Below are 19797 nucleotides of genomic sequence, written 5' to 3'. Positions count from 1 at the left end.
GTTTACTGAGTCTGGGTGCCTTAAAAGGCTTCTTTTCTTTCCACAGTGATGCTAACACATTTAAGGTTATGTCACCATTTGAAAGGTTTTACAGATAAGGGTATTTCTTCAGGCATTTTCAGCTTGGGGCTCCTCCAATTCAGACATAAGGAACAATAGTTTGCAGCATTCATTATATAAAGGGGGGCTTTTTAAAAGAGGATGGAAAGGAGAGAAAGAAATGGGGCACTCGATCCACTCACAGGACCTATAGGTTGAAGCTGTGGTGTTGTCACTCCGGCACAGCCATCCGATATCCTCACAGAGAGACCAGCCACCGTGAGAGACCCAGCACTCCTGCTCCGAGCACTGAGGCGCACAGCCCGTGGCGTGGTACAAAGCAGGGAGTCCCGGGTCCTCCACCTTAGTCTTTAGGAAGGGAACTTGAGGTTTGTGCTTGTAAGTTGTTCTCCACGAGAAAGCGATGAGCCAGGTTTGGAGACCACCAGGTTAGGTGGTATTAGAGAAGGGGCAGTAGTAAATGTATAGATAATTAAAGATTAGCCTACAGTTGGCTTATACTCTGAGTTTTTTGAGTCTCTCAGTTACAAATCATTTGAGAGTATGTAAAAAATAGTTAAGAATGTATGTTCTCTGTAGAATCGGACTGCTGAGGTTCAAATTCCATCTTCACTACTGCTTTTAACCTCTCCATTTTCTTATCAGTAAGAGGGATATTAACAATACCCACTCCAAGAAGCTATGAGTATTACTTGAGTTGTTGTTTGTAGAAGGCCTAAAATGATGCCTGGCACATGTAAGCTCTGAGGAGTGTTGCTGGTGTAGCCGCACTGCAAGGAGCGCATGGTTCACATGAAGAAGGCCTTGGAGTCCTTGGCCTTGAGCCTGGAGAGCATGGCAGAAAGTGAGGGCTTGGAAGGAGTGCCGGTTTTCCAGCCAGATTTACTGGAAATGGAACACTTGGTGAAATATCTAATCTATGGCAAGGTAATAGAAACATATCTACCCTTCTTGGTGATGTTGCCATTCTGTTTTCTAGGCTAGGAACCTCCCTCTACTGAATTGCCATCTAATCCTTACTTTAAAAAAAAAATCTTAAATAACTCTTCCTCTTCTTCATTTTCTATGTCCACTGCCTTAATACAGGCTTGCTACATCTTCTAACCTGTCCCTGCAACCAGTCTTCCTGTCACAGGGTTGGCATTGCCACCAGAGTGATTTTATCTAACACCTAGTTCCACAAACTCAAATGCGTCCCAAGGGCCCGGGCTGGGTAGGGAGCTTGATGAGCTAGGGGAGTGCCAAGGGGGCCATGTGCTACTTGTCTGGGGATCATGGCCAGATCTTCTTAAGTCAAAAATCCAAAATTGAATCTAACTCCCCAGAATTTTAAACGTGAGTAATTAATTCAGATGTTTTACAAACAGATCATGTTTATGGGCCAGCGGGTTCACAGGCCACTGGTGTGGGACTCCTACTCTTAAAGCCCAAGCCTAGGCACATGAGACCTTCCAGAAGTCTCCCCTGGTACTCCGGGCATCACACTAGAAGCCGCCCCTGCAGCTGGTAGTCCTTCTTTTGCATCCCTCTGTTTAAACCTGTGTCTCTGCCCCTATAGGTAAAGTCATGGCTGCCTGGAATACACATTTAGACCTCCTCACACTTTGCCTGGCAAAGCAGTCCTGTCCTTGATTTGCAGAAAACTCTGAGTCCTGGGCACTGTGCTGTGGTTTTGGGCGGGTCAGTCATTGCCTTTAGCGCCTTTGCAGTTTTAGGCTCAGGTGTCATACTGGCAGGGCTCTCCCTTCTACAGGTAATGTTGCACCCATTTTGCACCCATTTCTGACACGTGTGGGTTCTTCTACACTACCAAGCAATTTTCCGACACCAGCTGGGTACCCTACAGTTCTGACGCTCTCTACCTGGAGGTGGAATCAGATTCCACAGGTCGAGGGCTCAGTCCCACAAAACTGGCCTCCACTACAGATGCCAATCACAAGTCTAGGTTGCTACCTGTGCTTCTGACCACCTGGCTATAAATTGGAGGTTCCCATGGGCCCCTCCTTGGGTTTGATTAATTTGCTAGATTGTCTCACAGAACTCATGAAAACCCATTTTACTCACTAGATGACTGGTTTATTACAAAAGATATCAAAGGATATGAATCGACAGTTGAAGAGCTAATAGGGAGGGTCTGTGGGAAGGGGCATGGAGCGCCCATGGTCCCTGAGCGTGCCACCCTCCCTGAATCTGCACGCCTTCCCCAACCTAGGACCATTCCACACTGTCTAGAACGGCTCAAACCGGGGAAAAACTGAGTAGAACAAGGGTCGGCACGAGTGCCGAGCCAGTGAGACTTTGACACCCTGCCAACACCAATATAAAATTATTCAGCCACTTTAGAAAACAGCTTATAAGTTTCTTAAAAAGTTAAGCATAAACCTACTACCTATTTTGCTGTGTGTAGGGCACATGTACGGTTTGTGCACATTATACACGGGATTATTATACCAGTGGTATTGCCATGTATAATGTGCATCCTTATTTTTCTCTCAAAAATTTGGGCAAAAAAATGTGCACTATACATAGCAAAATACAGTGTATCCCTCATCCATTCCAAACACAGTGTTGTGAATGTTCTTTGCAGCTTTATTTGTACCAACCAAAAGCTGAAAGAAACCCAGATGTCCCTTAAGAAGTGAATGGATAAACAGATTGTGTTATATCCATATGATAAAGTACTATTCAGCAATAAAAGTAATGAGCTATTAATACACACAGCAACATGGATGAATCTCAGAATAATTGTGCTGAGTAAAACAAACTCGACAAAAAGGACAAGCATGCATGATTTCATTCATATAAAAGTATAGAAATGCAAACTGACCTGCAGTGCCCTGTTCAGTGATTGCCTGGGGCTGGGGGAAGTGGGGCAGGGGTGGGGTGGTCTGTTTGAGGGCCATGGGTGTGTTCACTCTCTAGATTGTGGTCATAGTTTCACAGGTGTATGTATGGCAGAAGTTTCCTAATTATATACTGTAAATACATGCAGTTTACTATATGGCTAGTATACAATAACTCAAAATTCACAAAGGTAAAGACAGAAACTGTATTTCTTTGGTCTTGTCTATTATACATCGTTGCTTATAGTAGGTGTTTGTTAGTTTTTTCCTAAAGTGAATTCCCTTTAAAAAAAAAAAAAAAAAACTTCACTCTAGGACATGCTTCTTGATTTTAGAGGAAAAAGGAGGGAGAGAGAGAGGGAGAGAAACATCAAGAGGCTGCCTCTTGTACACACCCGAACCTGGGACCAGACGGGTGATCTTTCCATTTACTGGACAGTGTTCCAATCAGCTGAGCCAAGCCAGCCAGGGCCTGAGGTGAATTTCCTTTTAAAATAAAAGTGGTTGTGGGAGGAGAGTGGACTAAGAAAATATGTGAGGAGCTGCTACAGATTCTACAGTCTCAGCTTCGTTTATTCATATGAATGCTGACTAGGGCCATCTTTCCTTTTAAGCCGCCCTCCTATTTATTTTCTTGTTATTAATTAATTTGTTTCTGCAATAAAAGACTAAGATACAGTTGGTGTTTAGTTCAGATAGAGCCTTTGTGCCCAGAGGGGCCTTGATAACATAAAGGCAAACTTTGCTTTTTACAAGTGAGTAGGCCAGAGTTCTAGAACCCAGACCAATACCATAGTGCTGACCTTTACGTGAAATGATTTCACTCTCATTCGATTCCCTGTTGCTTAATTAATTCTGTGCGACAGATCCTTTCTCCAAGTCACATCGCCGCTCTAGTGTGTTTTCCTGCCTGATACAAAAGGAGGAGGAGGACCACTCTTATTTTAAGGAAACCTGACTTACACACTGCACACAAATTATTTATTCTGAGTTGGATTCTGCTTAATTACATACCTCTTTACTGCTCTGCTGGAAATGACATTAGTCACTTTATCTTTGGTTACTCTATTGCTGTTTTTTAGAGTTTCCAAGTGAAATGAAAGGGACAGGAGGGTTTCTCATCAGGTGGTGTGGTGTATTTGAGTCACTGATCAGGAGGATACAATGAACCAGGTATTTCTACCGGGCTGGCCGGGTTCCAGAGCACAGCGGGTACAGACCAGAAAAGGCAAGGAACGGAAAGAGCAGTGGGCCCTGCTGAAGGCCACTTCGGCGGCTTGGAGAGGGATGGACACCATCCTCAAAGCAAACATAGACCTTCCAGACTGCGGTTGAGGGTCATGAAGTGAGCCTTTAATGTAGTATCTCCCTCTGGCCTGCTGAGACTTAAAGTGAGTCTTTGTTATTATGGAAAACATAAACCATGACATTACAAAAGTTGAGTAAATAGCCGTAAGAGAGTTCATTGTACTGTCCCCTAGCTGGGACCTTTTTATAGCAATTAAAAATTTTTAAATTTGATTATCAATAAATGCTATGACTAATACCAAAAATGATCTATTCTGAAAGGTATTAATGTTTTATCTCACATTTCCACAAGTAAACTTGTTTGAAGATGAAAATATCATGTTCAAAACCATTGGTGAATAAATATAACAGCTGGTCATTGTTTTGGGGTGTTTTTTAATTGCTGATTCTTAATGCTAGTAACTGACCAGTGGAGGCCGCGGTGGCAGGAGTCAAGGGCCCCGCGGGGAAAGGACTCAGGGTGAGCGCGCTGCCAAAGGCCGTTTCCAAAACCTTCCTGTGCACAGACTGTGCGGCTCCTTCCAAACAATAGTTTCCGAACTTGGTTAGCAACAGGACTCTGCTCCAAATGAAATCTGTGGCCCCCAACATTTAAAACAACCGCAAAGGAAAAAAAAACAATGAATAGGTTACCTCCTTCAGCATTTTATTCTGGGTTTAACAGCAAATACCTTATTGTTTTTGGAAACCTGGAAACATGCTCAGGAGGCTGAGGACGATTTAAAACCTGCTGTTTTACTACTTTTCTGTCTTATACAGGGATTTCTTCGTATCAAAAACAACACAAAACAGGAATTACGTATTACCCATAATATGTTGAGTATTTCTGTGAATAATCTTAGGTCCAGATTAATTTCCAAAGCCACCCTTACAAAATTTCCCCTTCTATTTTAAAGGATAGTTATTTGTTTAAATTTTTTTAAGTAGCAAAAAAAAAATCTAACACTGAGGTTGCTTCAGGTCTGAGTGTATCTTCACTTGCACAAAAGATATTGTCAAATGTGTATAAATCAAAGGTTTATTTTTTTAAATGCCTGAGCAGACATTTATATTCTAAAAGAATTGTACTGAGGATGTGAAAATGTAGCTTCCTAACTATTTGTGGCTAATTTTTTTAACTTTCTGACTTTTGTAAATTGAAATGCACCCAGACATTGGTGTTCCGGAGTTTATTTCTCCCTCAGGCATTTTCTCAATAGGTGCCCATGTGGGGTTTGTAGGAAAGAAGGGGAAAACCCTAATGCACTTAACTGATCATCCTGACCTGCTGGCCGCCCTCCTGGTCAAGCGCATGGTAATGTCTGTAATGAGGAGGAGGAAGCGGAGGCACTCAGCAGACCGCACGGTGCCCTTTGCCCTGGCCTGACATTCACTCTGTTCCTGAACACTGTCCTGCCCAGCCCCCAACCTTTCAGCTCAGTGGCAAAATACTAGCAAATTCTTAAAAGATGTTAGAGGTGCAAAAGAATGAAATTAATAAGGCCCGGGTGTGGATCCACCTTCCTAGCATACACTTCAAACATCATCTACCACTGGAGAGGCATTTATAAGCCAGCATCAGGGTGCTGAGCTAGAGAAGCTGCGAGGAGGACTCTGCCACCTCCTTCCCGCCCTCCTGGCTGCTTCTTAGGAACCAGAGGCTCAGTCAGGAGTTGTGGCTCCAGCTAAGTGGAGCTGCTTGTACAGTGTGGGGCAGATCAAGCTGCAGAAAATACTGAGGGATGTCCATTTTGCATACCCACTGCACCCTCCCCAGCCCCGGGAACTGTGTTGAGTTGGAGGAGGAGGTGTTGGGCTCGATGTGCACACGTGGTGCATGTGTCCTTCTGACCTCTCTCTGTGTCCCTCCTCTCCCGGGGGAAGAGAGGAGCGCTCTTCCATGGGCCATGCCCAGTGGGCGCTGCCTGAATTCTCTGGTTTCACTCCAAAAGATAAATGACAGAGCTCTGGCCATCCATCACAGTCACATGATGCAATGGGAGTATCAATTTAGGGTAGAGGTGGAAGGCAGAGCTTTCCCCCTAATTGGTTTAAAGCTCCACTTTCTGCCCTTCAGTCCCAGCCCCTCCAAATGTTTTAATGGACTGACGGGATATCTGTGTGCTTACTCTTTGGTGTATTTATTGGTGTTACTCTCTCTACGTTTTGGCATCAGCAAAACAAGGGTACCTCTGTGTCAGCACCCCATCCAAGGCCTTTACTGTTAAAGAAAGGTGAAGTTTCACATATTTTCATTAACTTAGAAAAAAGTATCTTTACAATAAGACCTTACAAATTCATTTACTCAGTATTATCCATTTGATTACCAAGTTATCTACTCTTAAAAATTTGCAGCTTGAATTCTAAGGTATGCATTATAGTTAAAAAAAGAAAAGCATGTCATGGTAAAGTCAATCAGGAAAAGACAATTTACAGAACAGCTTGATGCTCCCATTTAGTATCAGCACTAATGTTTTTTAACTGGTGAGGCTTTATGGAGGATAGGGAAAAACCTCTCTTAGAGTTTGACATTTTATTATCAAGGATAATTACTCATCTGAGACCCAGCTGCTTATTTATATAACGTAAAATGTGCACACCTACCTGAACCTGGGTTCCTGCTATGAAAAAGTAGAGTGATGCTCTAACACAGATGGTGACAACTGCAGCCAGGTTCATTGCCAATGTACTTGGAACCTTAAAGCAGAAGAACTTGTCCATAAAACTAATAGCTTTTCTATATGGAGCACCTAAATTGCTCCAGAAGGTGGTGGGCATTGTACACATATTTGTAGTTTCACAACCACCCCTCCTCCCATTATCTCCATTTTACAGTTGAGGCAACCGAGGCCCTAAGAAAGGCTCCCCCAACTAAGACTGTGCAGCCCGTAAGCAGCAAGGTCAGACTCTCAGACCTCATCTAGACGAGACATCCCTTTTTCAGGGTTTCTGCTTTAGCTCCCGTTCTGACTGTAGACAGGTCAAACTGGTAACAAAAGAACAGAAACTTCATGAATCAAATGATTGCTTAGTTTTGTTTTTTTCACTGTAGAACCAACCATGGCTGAACTTTTCCCAGACACTTTACATATATTTAATTTTGAGATAAATACTCATCCACCTAGTTGGTATTTTTGAATGGCTGCTGTGTGCCTGGAGCCATGCTGAGTTACAGCTGTAACAGGTGTACAAGGAGCCTAGTCTGTTGGAGAAGACAGATGAGCTTAGAGATAATGCACCATAGGTTTGTAACAGAGGGGTGTTCCGGTGCCGTGGGAACTGTCACGGAGGGAGGGAGGGTGTGGCCGGTGAGAAGACTGACAGAGTCCTGGGGAACCCCAGCTTACCCCTTCTGTGGGCCACAGAGCAACCAAAGCCTGAGAAGGCACAGTCACAGTGGCAGGAAGGGTGCCCACAGGAAAACGTTACAATAGCTTGGGCAGGGCTTGGCCAACTTTTTCTATGAAGGGTCAGGTTGAAAATACTGTAGATGTTGCAGGCCGTACGATCACTGTCACAACTATTGAACTCTGCCAACATAGCAGTAAAAGCAACCGCAGTCACTATGTAAATGAGCAGGCATGGCTGGTTCCAGTAAAAGTTCATTTCCACAAACAGGCAGCTGGCCAGATTGGGCTCGGGGGCCTGCTCCTTGACCCTTGGAACGGGGGAAGAAGAGGAGTGCATCAAACAAGATATGACTGAAAGTCTGACTGCTGTACAGTTCTGACTGAACACCAAGGCAGTTAGTGACTACTTGGAGAGATTAGTGTGGTCATTCCAGCCCCTCCCTGGCGTATTTTGGGCATTTAGGGAGTGTTTGTCAAATGACTAATCGATGGTTTGTCCTGGAGGTATGTATAATTGGGGCAGTCTCAGTGACGTGTGAGCTGAATGTGGTAGGACTTGGATTCACATTTTAAATGGATTATGTATAATTACTTGATGTTTTATTCTAAAGGAAAACAAAAACGTGCTGTTGTTTGAAAGCTTATTTTCACTTTTAAATGGATTCCAACAGGCATGCTATTATTTTTGTTTCATTTCGTTTTGTGGGAGGTGTTGGTATTGAAAGTCCAAAAATGTTGAAGCAGTCGATGCTGAAGACAATTTTGATTGCTCATTAAAAGTCTGAGGATATATATTACCCACAGGGCACAGGCAGAATGCTTCCTGGATGTGTCCATAGTCTTGGTAAGGCTAAAATGTCAAGGTACCCTTTTATTTGTTGCTGTGACATGATTTTAATAACATCTCATTAAATGTAAGAGGATCAGTGCTTCATTTCACACTGCTCTCACCTCTGAACGTCTGAGATAGGATGACCGACCGAGTCTGTTGTCGTTTGAGTTACAGCGACAGCGGTTTTCCGCACAAATAAAAACCGTAATAATTCAGCTCAGTGATCTTTCCATGTTTCCATAATGAAGTCCTCTGCCCCACTTTGAGGAAGACAGGACCTGTCTCTGGCAGCCGTGATTGATGTGGAGGGATGAGGCTAATGGGTGGGTGGGCTTTGCATTTGCTGTAATTAGAGGTCCTTTCCATTTGCTGTAATTAGAGGTCCTTTCCAGAATGACACTCGCCAACACCATGGTCACAAGTGGGCCTTCCCCAACCTCAGATGGACCATTTTGTTTTCTTCAAAACTCAGATGGTCCCTTCCTGTCTGAAGTCGTCCACTGTTGCCTCCAAAAGGAGTTAGACTTTCCATTCAGAAGCTAATCACCTGCTTCTGTCAGGCACTGTGCAAAGGACAAAGATGTAAAGGTAATCACGTCAGAGTTCCTGCCCTGTGACTCCTTACTTGCAATCGATACCAACCTAATACTCTGTGGAAGGTTCCCTTCTAGCCCCTCCAAACTGTTAGATGTCTGACCCAGGAAAGAGGGATTCTACAAGTGATTATAATATAGAGCAGTAAGTTTTATAGCAGGAACTCAAAGAAGGGCATCTAGCCCTGTCTAGGATTCTAAGCAAAGACTTCCAGAGGAAAGAGCTAAACCCAAACTTAAAGGTCTGGGAGCAGTTAGCTAAATACAAGGTGAAGAGAGAGGGTGAGGGAAGTGGAATCATGTTCCAGGTGAAGGGAAGGGCATGTGTGCAGTCCCCAGGGCGGGGCTGAGCACGGTGATCTGCGGTACTAGGAGTTTTTCTTTCAGCTGAACCAGGTGCAGGTGGGATGTGGGGAGACAGAAGGGGTCACAAATAGCATTGCAGCATTGACTTCATCCTGACAGTAATGAGGAACCACTGGCTGATTGTTTTTGTTTAAGTGAGGGTCATGGTACTACATAGGATTAGAACTTCGAAAGATGTTCCCAGCTGCCTGTGGGGAGACACGGCTGGAGGGAGGTGAGATTAGAAGCAGTGAGAACAGTCAGCAGACGGAAGTGATCCATGAGAGAGCTAATGACCTGAACGGAGTGAGTGCCGGAGCTGAAGAGAAGAAAGTCAGCAGAATTTAGACAGAAATGGGTAACCCCAGTGCTCTGAGGGACAAAGAAGCTGGAGGAGTCAAGGAACAAGCCTAGCTTGCTATGGAATCTCATGCCCACCTTTGTTCTAGCACATGTCATGTTATATTCTAAGTGTTTGCTTGTTAGGTTCTCAAGTTTGACTGTAACCTACTCACAGGTTCACTGGTACATCCACAACACCCAGTATAGGAGTGCAGCATGAAGAGGCCAGGCCATCAGCTTATGGAAATTATCAGAGTTCTGTGTGCGGCAACAGGAAGGGGCCTCTGAGCAGAGAGGACGGAGCCAGCAGTGGTGTCTCCCATCCTCGGCTCCAATGTCCTTCTGTGGGTTTTGAAAGCAGGCCCAGGGGAATGAGCAGGGGGGCGTGTCAGGCCTTGGCCGCAGCCCAGGGCACTTCTCAGGGCTGGAGTAGGAGCTGCTTGGTGTGCGGCTTTGGGCTTTGTGCATTCACATCGTTGTGTGAGGCCTTGCATTTCAAGTCTGGACTATGAAGACCGGGGGTGAGGACAGTGGTGGGCCAGGGCTGGCGGGGTTGGAGAGTGGACACATGAGAAACATCACCGCTGCCAAAAAAACAACGCCTGTCTGCCAGATTCCAACCTGGCTGCCTGGGTCCCTTGTGTTGTGTTTTGTGCCTGGGGAATGAGAAGGATCTAGGAAGTGAGGGGAAGAAAATAAATGATACACCCTGCTGGGAAATGCTTTAGCACTCAAAAGGGCCCGCAGATTAGCTGGTGTGTCCTCTTCCTGACAGAGAAGCTTTTGGCGAGTGAGTCACAGAATTGTGAGTGACGGGGTAACAAAGGGAAGGCGCAGGTCTGCTGTGAGTGTGTATGAAAGAGAGCACGTGTCAGGAATGAGAAACCGGCCCTACTTTTTAGTCAGGCCTCTTCAGGACCTCTGAGCGCGGCCATAGCTCCCATCCCGTCTCTGTGTATTGAAAGGACCTCCCCTGGCCTCTTCCTTCATTGGAGGGACATGCTTGGACAGGAGGCTGTCAAGGCCATGGGCAGCTGGTCTGTGTAGCTAGCCTGTCCTCTTTCCTTCAGGGTCCTCGAATTCTTCAGGTTACGTTTTTGTTCTCCTTGGATGACTATAAATGTTTTTATTAGGACTCTGCTTGCTATGAACTCCCTGAAGGGCCATGGTCACCGTAGGCATTTACTGAAAAGCCGTGAATATTGTGAGGCCGTATCTCTACATTTCACGTGGCTTCTACAAATCAGACTTTGTTCTCTCTCTCTTCCAAGCTTCCTTGGCACGACAGTGTTCACATGCTGTTTAGTATTTTAATACCTCGTGGTACACTTTATTAGCCTGCTAAACTTAGCTCCAGAGGACGCTGATTATTTTCATGTTTGTTCCTACTCCATGAGTGTACTTCTTCATTGGAGGGTTAGGGAGCTGTGGGGTTGGCAGTGCGATAGAGACCCCAGGAAAAAGTGGCAACGCTGAAACAGTGACACGGCCCACGATGACAGCATTTTCAGTTATCACAATCTTGAAAACAGTCTTGGCTAGATTATTCTAAGTACAGGTCAAGGGACATTTTCACTGGAATGCAAGCCTTGCAGAATAGAATTTTAAATTGTGAGAAAAACAAGTTTGTGTTAGAGGGAAGAAGAAACACCCACACAGAGAAGCTGCGTTTCAGAGGAAAGATGGAAATGACTGGAGTCCATCAGAGGTAAGGAAGCGTCAGAACTGGGCGGGAAAGGGGGGCCCCAGTAGGAGGGAGGGCAGGTGAAGGCATTGTAACGGGGGGGGGGGTTTTGCTTTTTTCCACCTCAGCAATGGTTAGAGGGGCTGACCCCTTAGAAGTTGTGCAGGGTACTGAAATGTCTCCTTCAACACTCCTGGCAGGCTGGAATCAGATTGCATCCAGTTCTGTGTCCTGCACGGTGTCTCGGCATGCAGTGTGTGAAGAGTTGAAGGAGCAGTTTCTCATTTCTTTGGCGTAAGGGGCTGGGAGTTGAGAGGATGACGTTGCAGGTAGTAATAAATGTTGCCAGCAATGGTGAAGAGTTCTGTTTGAATATTGGCATTGTAAAACACAGGTGGTTATACTTAGAGGTTTACTTTTTGGCGGGTGTGTGTGTGTGTACACATGTGTGTAAACTGAGGATGCTAACATTATAGCAAAGCCGACTGCAGTGCGGGAGGGTTTTTTTGGTTTAGAAGATCAGGCTACATGTGGCAGTTGACTGCCCTCCAAGAATGGCTTGAAGCCTTTTCCGCGGTCTTCCCTGGAGTGGGTCAGGGGATAGAGCTCTGCCCGGTGGTTGCTGTCAGCAATAACTGTCCATGTTCAGACAGGAGGGATTTGAGATAAGCCAGAAGGAAATGCTGCTTGGCAGAGAAAGGGGGTTGGCTTTTTCTCGCTGGGTAAGTATATGTTGTATATGTGTGAATCGATAAAGATTGGTTATAGGTATAATTTAGATGCCAGCATAATTTTATGTATTGATGCACTCTTATGGAAAAACGTGATAGGGTTTATTTATCAAATACTCATCAGTTTTTAATTTCCAGGCCTTAGTAAAATGCATTTACTAAGCTGTATGTATGTACTCTTTCTAAAATTGTTCAGAATCTCATAGTCTCTTAGGGACATTGTCTTAGAAAAGCCATGTATCGTATGAGTTTAAAAATTGTAGATACTTGACCTTTTCTTCATGTTAGGTTCTGCTTTTAATGAAAATCCGTCGCAGTGTGTGGTTTCGGTTTTTCAGTTGTGTGTCACACATCACTACTCCCATTTCCACGCTTCTGAAAATGTTAGCGACTTTATGTGTTTGTTTCAAATAATGTCTCTGTTCACGTGTGCTGCCGGCCGACTTCTCAGCCACTTAGGTTGTTTTCGATCAAGTGCGGTTGGGGTGGACATCAGCGACCTCCAACAGCTGTGGTAGATGAAGCATTTATGTCTGTCCCTCAGTTATGTTCCCATATATAAGAGCAGAGTCCTGCAAACCCTGCTGTATATGCAAACAATTGTGTAAGTTGGCAGAAAAGAGTCATCGTGTCTGTTTTCTTTTTTTAACATTTCATTTATTTTTATTTTAGAGAGAGAAGGGAAGGGAAGGGGGTGAGAGAGAGAAAGGCAGGCATTTTTTGTTCCACTTATTTGTACATTAATTGGTTGATTCTTCTATGTGCCCTGACCAGGGACGGAGCCCACAGCCTTGGCGTATATCAGGACAATGCTCTGACCAACCGAGCTACCCAGCTGGGGCTTCAGTCTGTTTTCTGAAGTTTTAGATTCTCTGATAGTGCCTCAAGTGAGAAGTTATTGTTAAGTAAATATGACATTTCTGGGGGTAGGATTCACTAACCTAGTCAGGATCAGGTGGCAGGAAGCCAGCGGCTGCACACAGGATTGTTCCGGAATTGAGTTATGAAGGTCAAGTGTAAAGTTGGGCTCGTCAGAGTCTCATATCTCGTCCTCGGGTGGAGTGCCTTTGCCATATTTCTAGTCAATTTACCTATCTTAAGCATCACTAATTTCACCAGTGAGAAAGCTTTTCTGACCTCCCTTGAGCTAATTTATGAAGCCCTTAGTGTTGAGAGAGAAGTGAAGAGCTTGAAGTTTCTGCTTCTAGATTGAGGCCTTTCAGTGAGCATCTTTCAAATGCTAGCCAAACGTCTCCAGAATACTGGAGTGTGTGTGCCTGGTTAGGGCAGACCACGTTCCCTAGAGGGTAGATTAAAACTAACACATCTCAGAGCACTAGGCTTAGGGAAAAAACAAAAATGAACCCCCCGCCAATAAGCACCAAACTGCCCTGCCCCCAGCAGGTGTGGCTCAGTTGGTTGGAATATCGTCCTATAAACTGAAAAGCTGTGGATTTGATTCCTGGTCAGAGCACGTGCATAGGTGGCAGGTTCATTTCCCAGTCGGGGCATATACAGGAGAAAACAGAGTGACGTTTCTCTCTCACATCGTCTGTCTGTCTGTCTCTCTGTTTCTCTCCCCCACTTCCTCTGTCTCTAAAATCAATAAAAACATACCCTGGGGTGAGAATTTTTTTTAAAAGACACTAACATGTCTCTATCCTATCACCTGTGCTAGGCTATTTTAAAATAAATTATTCACATAACTTTTCCTTTACTGGAAAATAATTTTCTTATTTAGGGAGCCTCCCTGGCGCCAGTCAACCTTGGCTTCTCCTTCTCCCTCTGTTCACTCAGGAGGGCAGGTCTTCCTTTTTGCCTGTGTAATGATGTACATGTGCTACCAGACGTCCTCTTTCTTTTTACCTCAGCAAATTCCACTTTCAAATTCCTCACCACATTTGTCTTCCTAACCCCCACCCCCTTTCTGAATCCCAACCACACTGAGTCTGGGGACATATGTTCATCAGCTATACTAGCTGGCTCATACTCAATATTTGTGTGTGTGTGTGTGTGTGTGTGTGTGTGTGTTGAGTGAAGGAGAGGGGATGTTAGCATTATATTCTTATATTCCAGAGTAAGATACAAGGTTTTAAGATGAGGCCTCAGCCCTGGCTGGTGTAGCTCAGTGGATTGAGTGCGAGCCTGCAAACTAGAGTATCACGGTTTGATTCCCAGTCAGGGCACATGCCTGGGTTGCAGGCCAGTTCCCAGCAGGGGACACACAAGAGGCAACCATACATTGATATTTCTCTCCCTCTCTCCTTCTCCTCCCCTCTAAAGATAAATAAATAAAATATTTTTAAAAATTAAAAAAAAGATGAGGCCTCACATGCATTTTCTAAACTACACTCACCCAACCTAGCAGAACACCAGACTCTTGTGAAACACTAAGTAAATATTTAAGAGAGAGCATTGGGGAGGAGGAAGAGAGAATATGGGCAAATTATAGGAAGGTGCATTGAGATGCCGTTGAGTTCCTGGTCAGTCACTTGTCAGGGGGAGGAGAATGCTCTACTATGCTGTTGAAAGCGTAGAGCTTCACTCTTCCCAGCACAGCATTGTCCCCGCATTCCCTGCCCTAGCTTCTCTCTCTGTTAATGCCAAAATATGTGCTGCAAGAGCCTAATGGAAGTAATAGGGTAGGTCAAATTGTGGTGATAAAAAGAAAAGAAAAAACAACCATCTGTCTTTAAAGTCAGGTGGAGACTGTATCTAGAAGGTGCAGCCATATGGAAAACAGTATGGAGGTTCCTGGAAAAGTTAAAAATAGAACTAGCATGTGACCCAGCAATTCTACTTCCTGGGTATTTATCCAAAAAAAACTCCAAACACTAATTTGAAAAGACATATGCACCCTTATGTTCATTGCAGCATCCTTTCCAACAACCAACATATGGAAGCATGGATACAGTTGATTTTCTTTGTTTAAAATATGTTTTATTGATTATGCTGTTGCAATTGTCCCAATTTCCCCCCTTTGCCCCCCTTCTATCTGGTATTACCCTTCCCTCCAGCCATCCCCCCCTTAATTCCTGTCCATGGGTCATGCATATAAGTTCTTTGGCTTCTCCATCTCCTATGTTATTCTTAACATCCCCCTGTCTATTTTGTACCTACTAATCTCTGCACCTTTTCCCCATTTTCCTCGCCTCTGATAACCCTTCAGGTAATCTCCATACTTATGATTCTGTTCATGTTCTGGTTGTTGGCTTAGATTCAGTTGTTGATAGTTGTGAAAATTTTTTTTTGCCATTTTAATGTTCATAGATTTGATCTTTTTCTTAAATAAAACCCTTTAATATTGCATGTAGTAAGGGTTTGGTGATGAACTCCTCTAGCTTTATCTTGTTTGGGAAGCGCTTTGTCTCCCCTTCCATCCTAAATGACAGCTTTGCTGGACAGAGTCGTAGGTCCTTGCTTTTCATCACTTTGAATACTTCTTGCCAGCCCTTCTTGCCTGTAAAGTTTCTTTTGAGAAATCATCTGGCAGTCTTATGGGAACTCCTTTGTAGATAACTGTTTTTCTTTTTCTGCTTTTAAGATTCTCTCTTTAACATTTGGCATTTTGATTATGATGTGTCTTGGTGTGTTCCTCTTTGGTCCAACTTGTTTGGGACTCTCTGTGCTTCCTAGACTCGTATGTCTATTTCCTTCACCAAATTAGGGAGGTTTTCTTTAATTGTTTCTTCAAATAAGTTTTCAGTTTCTTGCTCTTTCTCTTCGCCTTCTGGCATCCCTATGATTTGGATGTTGGCACATTTGGAGATGTTCTTATACTATCCTTGTTTTGTTTTTTTAAATTCTTGATTCTTTTTTCTGTTCTTGTTGAATGCCTGTCTCTTCCTTATGTTCCAAAATGTTGATCTGAGCCCCAGCTTCTTTGTCTTGACTGTTGGTTCCCTGTAGATTTTTCTTTTTTTCACTTAGTGTAACCTTTACTTCTTCCTTTCTGTTTTTGCCATACTCAGTGAGTTCTTTGAGCATTCTGATCAGCGGTGTTTTGAACTCTGCATCTGATAGGTTGGCTATCTCAGTTTTGTTCAGTTCTTTTTTGGGGGTTTTATTCTCTTTTATTCCAGCCATCTTTATTTGTCTCCTCAATTTGTCAGTCTACCTGTGTTTGTTTCTGTGTATTAGGTAGAGCTGCTTTGACTCCCTGTCTTAGCATGGCGTATTGTAGAAGAGGCACCTGTAAATTATGTGGGGTAGAACCTTAGGTAATCACCAAGGCAGGGCAACCTGCTTCACTGCTTTGTGGCTCTGTTTGTCGGGGGAGGGCTTGGGGAGGGGACAGTGCCACTGCCTGGCTTCTGGAAGTTTGCCCTGCATTCACCGTTTCCAGTCACTTCATCCACTCCCTGTATGCGCTGGCACCCTTCCAGCTGTTGCCGTGGTACTGAATCCCAGAGTTGGTGGTGGGTTTGCAGAGTTGGTGGTGGGGCCCTTTAAATGGAGCTTCCTGAAAATCAGGCAGTTTGTTCCATTGTCCCAACCCCCACTGGTTTTTATAGCCAGAAGTTATGGGGATTTATCTTCTCAGCTCTGCAAACCTGGGCTGTGTGGTCTGGCCTGGAGCTGGGAGCACTCACTCCCAAGGTGTCTCTTCCAAGTTTTATCTACCAAACGTGAATGTGGGACCACCTGTTCTGCCACCACCACTGCCTCTCCATAGCACACTGAGTCTCCGTACTTCTCAGCCTGTCTCCATGACTCCACCCCTCCTATCCCACTGGATGAATGCAGCCTCTTTAAATCCTTGGCTGTTGGACTTCTATACTGTTCGATTTTCTGCCATAATCTGGGTGTCATTTGTTTTGAGATTTAGTTGTAATTTTTTTTGTGGTTGTGTGAGGAGGTAAAGTGTGTGTACCTATACCTCCACCTTGACCAGAAATCCTTTTTTTTTTTTTTTAAATCCTCACCCAAGGACATTGCTTCATTGCTTTTTTAAAAGAGAGGTGAAGGGAGAGGGAAAGGGAGAGAAACATTGATGTGAGAGGGAAGCATTGATTGGTTGCTTCTTCTGTGCCTTGGACCAGAGATCAGACCAGCAACCTAGACAGATGCCCTGACCGGAAGTCAGAGCCACGACTTTCCAGTTGCAGGATGGTGCTCCAACCAGCTGAGCCACACCGGCTAGGGTGGGACAATATTTATATAAGCAGCAACAAAATATCACTCTAGACATACCCATTTATAAATTTAACAAAGGCATTATAGCTCTACACCCCCCTTTTTTGAATTTGTTTTTTTGTTTGGGGGTTGGATGTGGGGTTTTTTGGCCAAACTTCCTGTTTGTTTTTCAAAGAGTAGGTGAGGCAAATGTGGAAACTGACCAAATGCGGTACCCTGGGAAGTAGATGTGATTCCCTACAAAAATAACCATGGAAGAAGAGTGTCAAAAGATTGAGGGACACCAGGAACTACAGTCTAATGTTTGAAAGTGGCTCCTGCCCTGGCTGGTGTGGCTCAGTGGATAGAGTGCCGGCCTGAGAACCAAAGGGCTGCTGTTCCATTCCCAGTCAGGGCACGTTGCTGGGTTGCAGACCAAGGGAGTCGGGGGTGTGTGAGAGGCAACCACACATTGATGTTTCTCTCCCTCTCTTTCTCCCTCCTTTCCCCTTTCTCTAAAAATAAATAAAATCTTAAGAAAAGAAGTTCCTTTCCTTTTCTGAGTGCAATGTTGTCCTTAAATTTAAAAAAATCATACCTTGCTTTTTTGCTTGACAATTTAATATAAAACTCCTTCCCAGAAGAAATTTCTGTACTGAGTGTTTATAGTAAAATTATTACAGCTGTAAAGGTGGTCATGTGCCCAAAGCCTAAAGGAAATCAGGGTAGGTCAGAAATAACATGTGCACGTTCTGTCATCTTTGTTTCCTTTGTAGTTGTTATGGGCTGTGTTTGGAGGAACCCAGTGGAGTTGCCAGAGGCACAGTCAGCTGTTCCGTTGCATTGCCTCGGCCGAGCGTGACAGGTTGGGGAGCCATTGATATATGACAATTGGGAGCAATAATATTTTGGGAATGAAATTTTTTGAAGCCTTACTTGTTCTACTTCTGAAGCATTTTAATAAGTCTGTTCTTTATGACTTTAGGTAAACATGTCAAGTATTCCCTACAATCAGAATGAGTTTTGTATGCATGAATTAATGAATTAATGAGAACGTCAATCTTGGAATGTAAGAGCCTGTCAGGAAACCCAGACCCTTGGCACAGAATAGTCTCGTTGTGTTTTACAGCTTCTGTAAAAACCTTGCTTGGGAGGGATGACTTTTAGGGAAGGTAACTTAGGAGGCAGTCTGTATAAGTCCACTTCTTGAAGTATTTTTAGGATCTATCTTTGGATGAAATTAGAATGCTATAGGAAATGTACGTGTACTGCTTCTCTTTTCTTCTTTTTTTAATAATAGATTTTTCAAAAGGATTTATTTATCTTTAGAGGGGAAGGGAAGGAGAGAGGGAGAGAAATATCAGTGTATGGTTGCCTCTCATGCGTCCCCTGCTGGGAACTGGCCTGCAACCAGGCATGTGCCCTGACTGGGAGTCGAACCGCAATCCATTGGTTAATAATAGATTTTTTAATTGTATATTTTTTCATTACCATTTACCCCCCTTATGCCCTCTTCCCCTTCCACCCACCCGCCTCCCGGCCACAATCACCACACTGTTGTCTGTGTCCACGAGTCCTTTTTTTTTTTTTTGATCCCTCCACCCCCAACCCTCCCCGCCACCCAAGAGCTGTCAGCCTGTTCCCTGTCTACGAGTCTGCCTCTATTGCTAAGTGAAATAAGCCATTCAGTCAGAGAAAGGCAAATGCCGTATGATTTTATTCTTGTGCAGAATCTAATGAACAAACCGAACTAACAAACAAATAAGTATACCACTTCTCTTAACCCCTCAGAATGGCTTCAGGATCTGACTTCACTGTTAAGTCTCTAAATTTTATAGTGAGTTATAATATACAAGAGCATTAAGAAATTCATGTCTGCATTTTTGTGGCCATGTTTTTGGTGATGTTGCCTGTGGGTAAAGTAGTAGGGAAGCATTCTATTTCTTTAGGTGAACTAGTAAATTTGAAAGGTTTGTGTTACATCACAGCAACTGTATTTGTCTTTTATGGTTGAAAAACTTGCTATTTGCCAGTTTTTATCACCCCCACATTTCAGATGAGAATGAAAGTCTTACCCCAACTTAATCTATTGGAAGAAAGTTGTAAAAAATATTATGAGAGGACTCAATGTTTGTTTCTCTCTCTCTCTCTTTCTTTTCTTTCTTCCTTCCTTTCTTTCCTTCCTTCCTTTCTTTCACACAGGGCAGCAGACTGAGACAGGGGAGAACCATTCAAGGGGACAGCTATAAATAGCTCTGGGTGTTCTTGAAGGGTGGTAGTTTCCTTCTGCATAAGATTAAGGAACATTGTACAAAGGAGCTAGTCTTGTCAATTGGGGTGAAGGACAGATAGATGCCAACTTTCTTCTTTTAAAGTTCACCATGTAAAGACTTGATTTGAACAAATTATCCAGCAAATGAATTATTATACAGGGTGAGGCAAAAGTAGGTTTACAGTTGTTTGTATGGAAAGTAATACAAGAAGTAATAATATAAGAATAAACTCTGTTTCATGTGCACACAACTGTAAACCTACTTTTGCCAAACCCTGTATATTAGTGGCTTTTTTTCTTTTATATTTAGTAGGAAAAGTTTTTTCCCTTTTTCAAAAGAAAG

The 19797-nt window shown here is 43.8% G+C and overlaps 1 protein-coding gene across 7 annotated transcripts in view; it reads left to right on the top strand.

Annotated features, from left to right (window-relative positions):
* MCC (MCC regulator of WNT signaling pathway) overlaps window positions 1–19797 on the top strand; it is a 417242-nt gene that overhangs the window by 224126 nt on the left and 173319 nt on the right. Inside the window, exons 1-2 of one of the 7 annotated variants that reach the window (XM_053665305.1) lie at window positions 11044–11360; window positions 11537–11665. The exons of 5 other annotated variants lie outside the window; for them this stretch is intronic. In XM_053665305.1, the coding sequence (XP_053521280.1) occupies window positions 11654–11665 (12 nt within the window). In that variant the 5' untranslated portion in view covers window positions 11044–11360; window positions 11537–11653. Of the gene's footprint in view, window positions 1–7903; window positions 8045–11043; window positions 11361–11536; window positions 11666–19797 lie in introns of those variants that run through there. One more of the 7 variants, XM_037167033.2, reaches the window with a different exon arrangement.

This window comes from Artibeus jamaicensis, unplaced genomic scaffold (genome assembly GCF_021234435.1).
Source record: "Artibeus jamaicensis isolate MK-2021 breed Jamaican fruit bat unplaced genomic scaffold, CSHL_Jam_final contig_402, whole genome shotgun sequence".
Taxonomy (NCBI): Eukaryota; Metazoa; Chordata; class Mammalia; order Chiroptera; family Phyllostomidae; genus Artibeus; species Artibeus jamaicensis.
The sequence above is the reverse complement of the archived record's forward strand: the minus strand, read 5'-3'. Positions and strand labels throughout refer to the sequence as shown.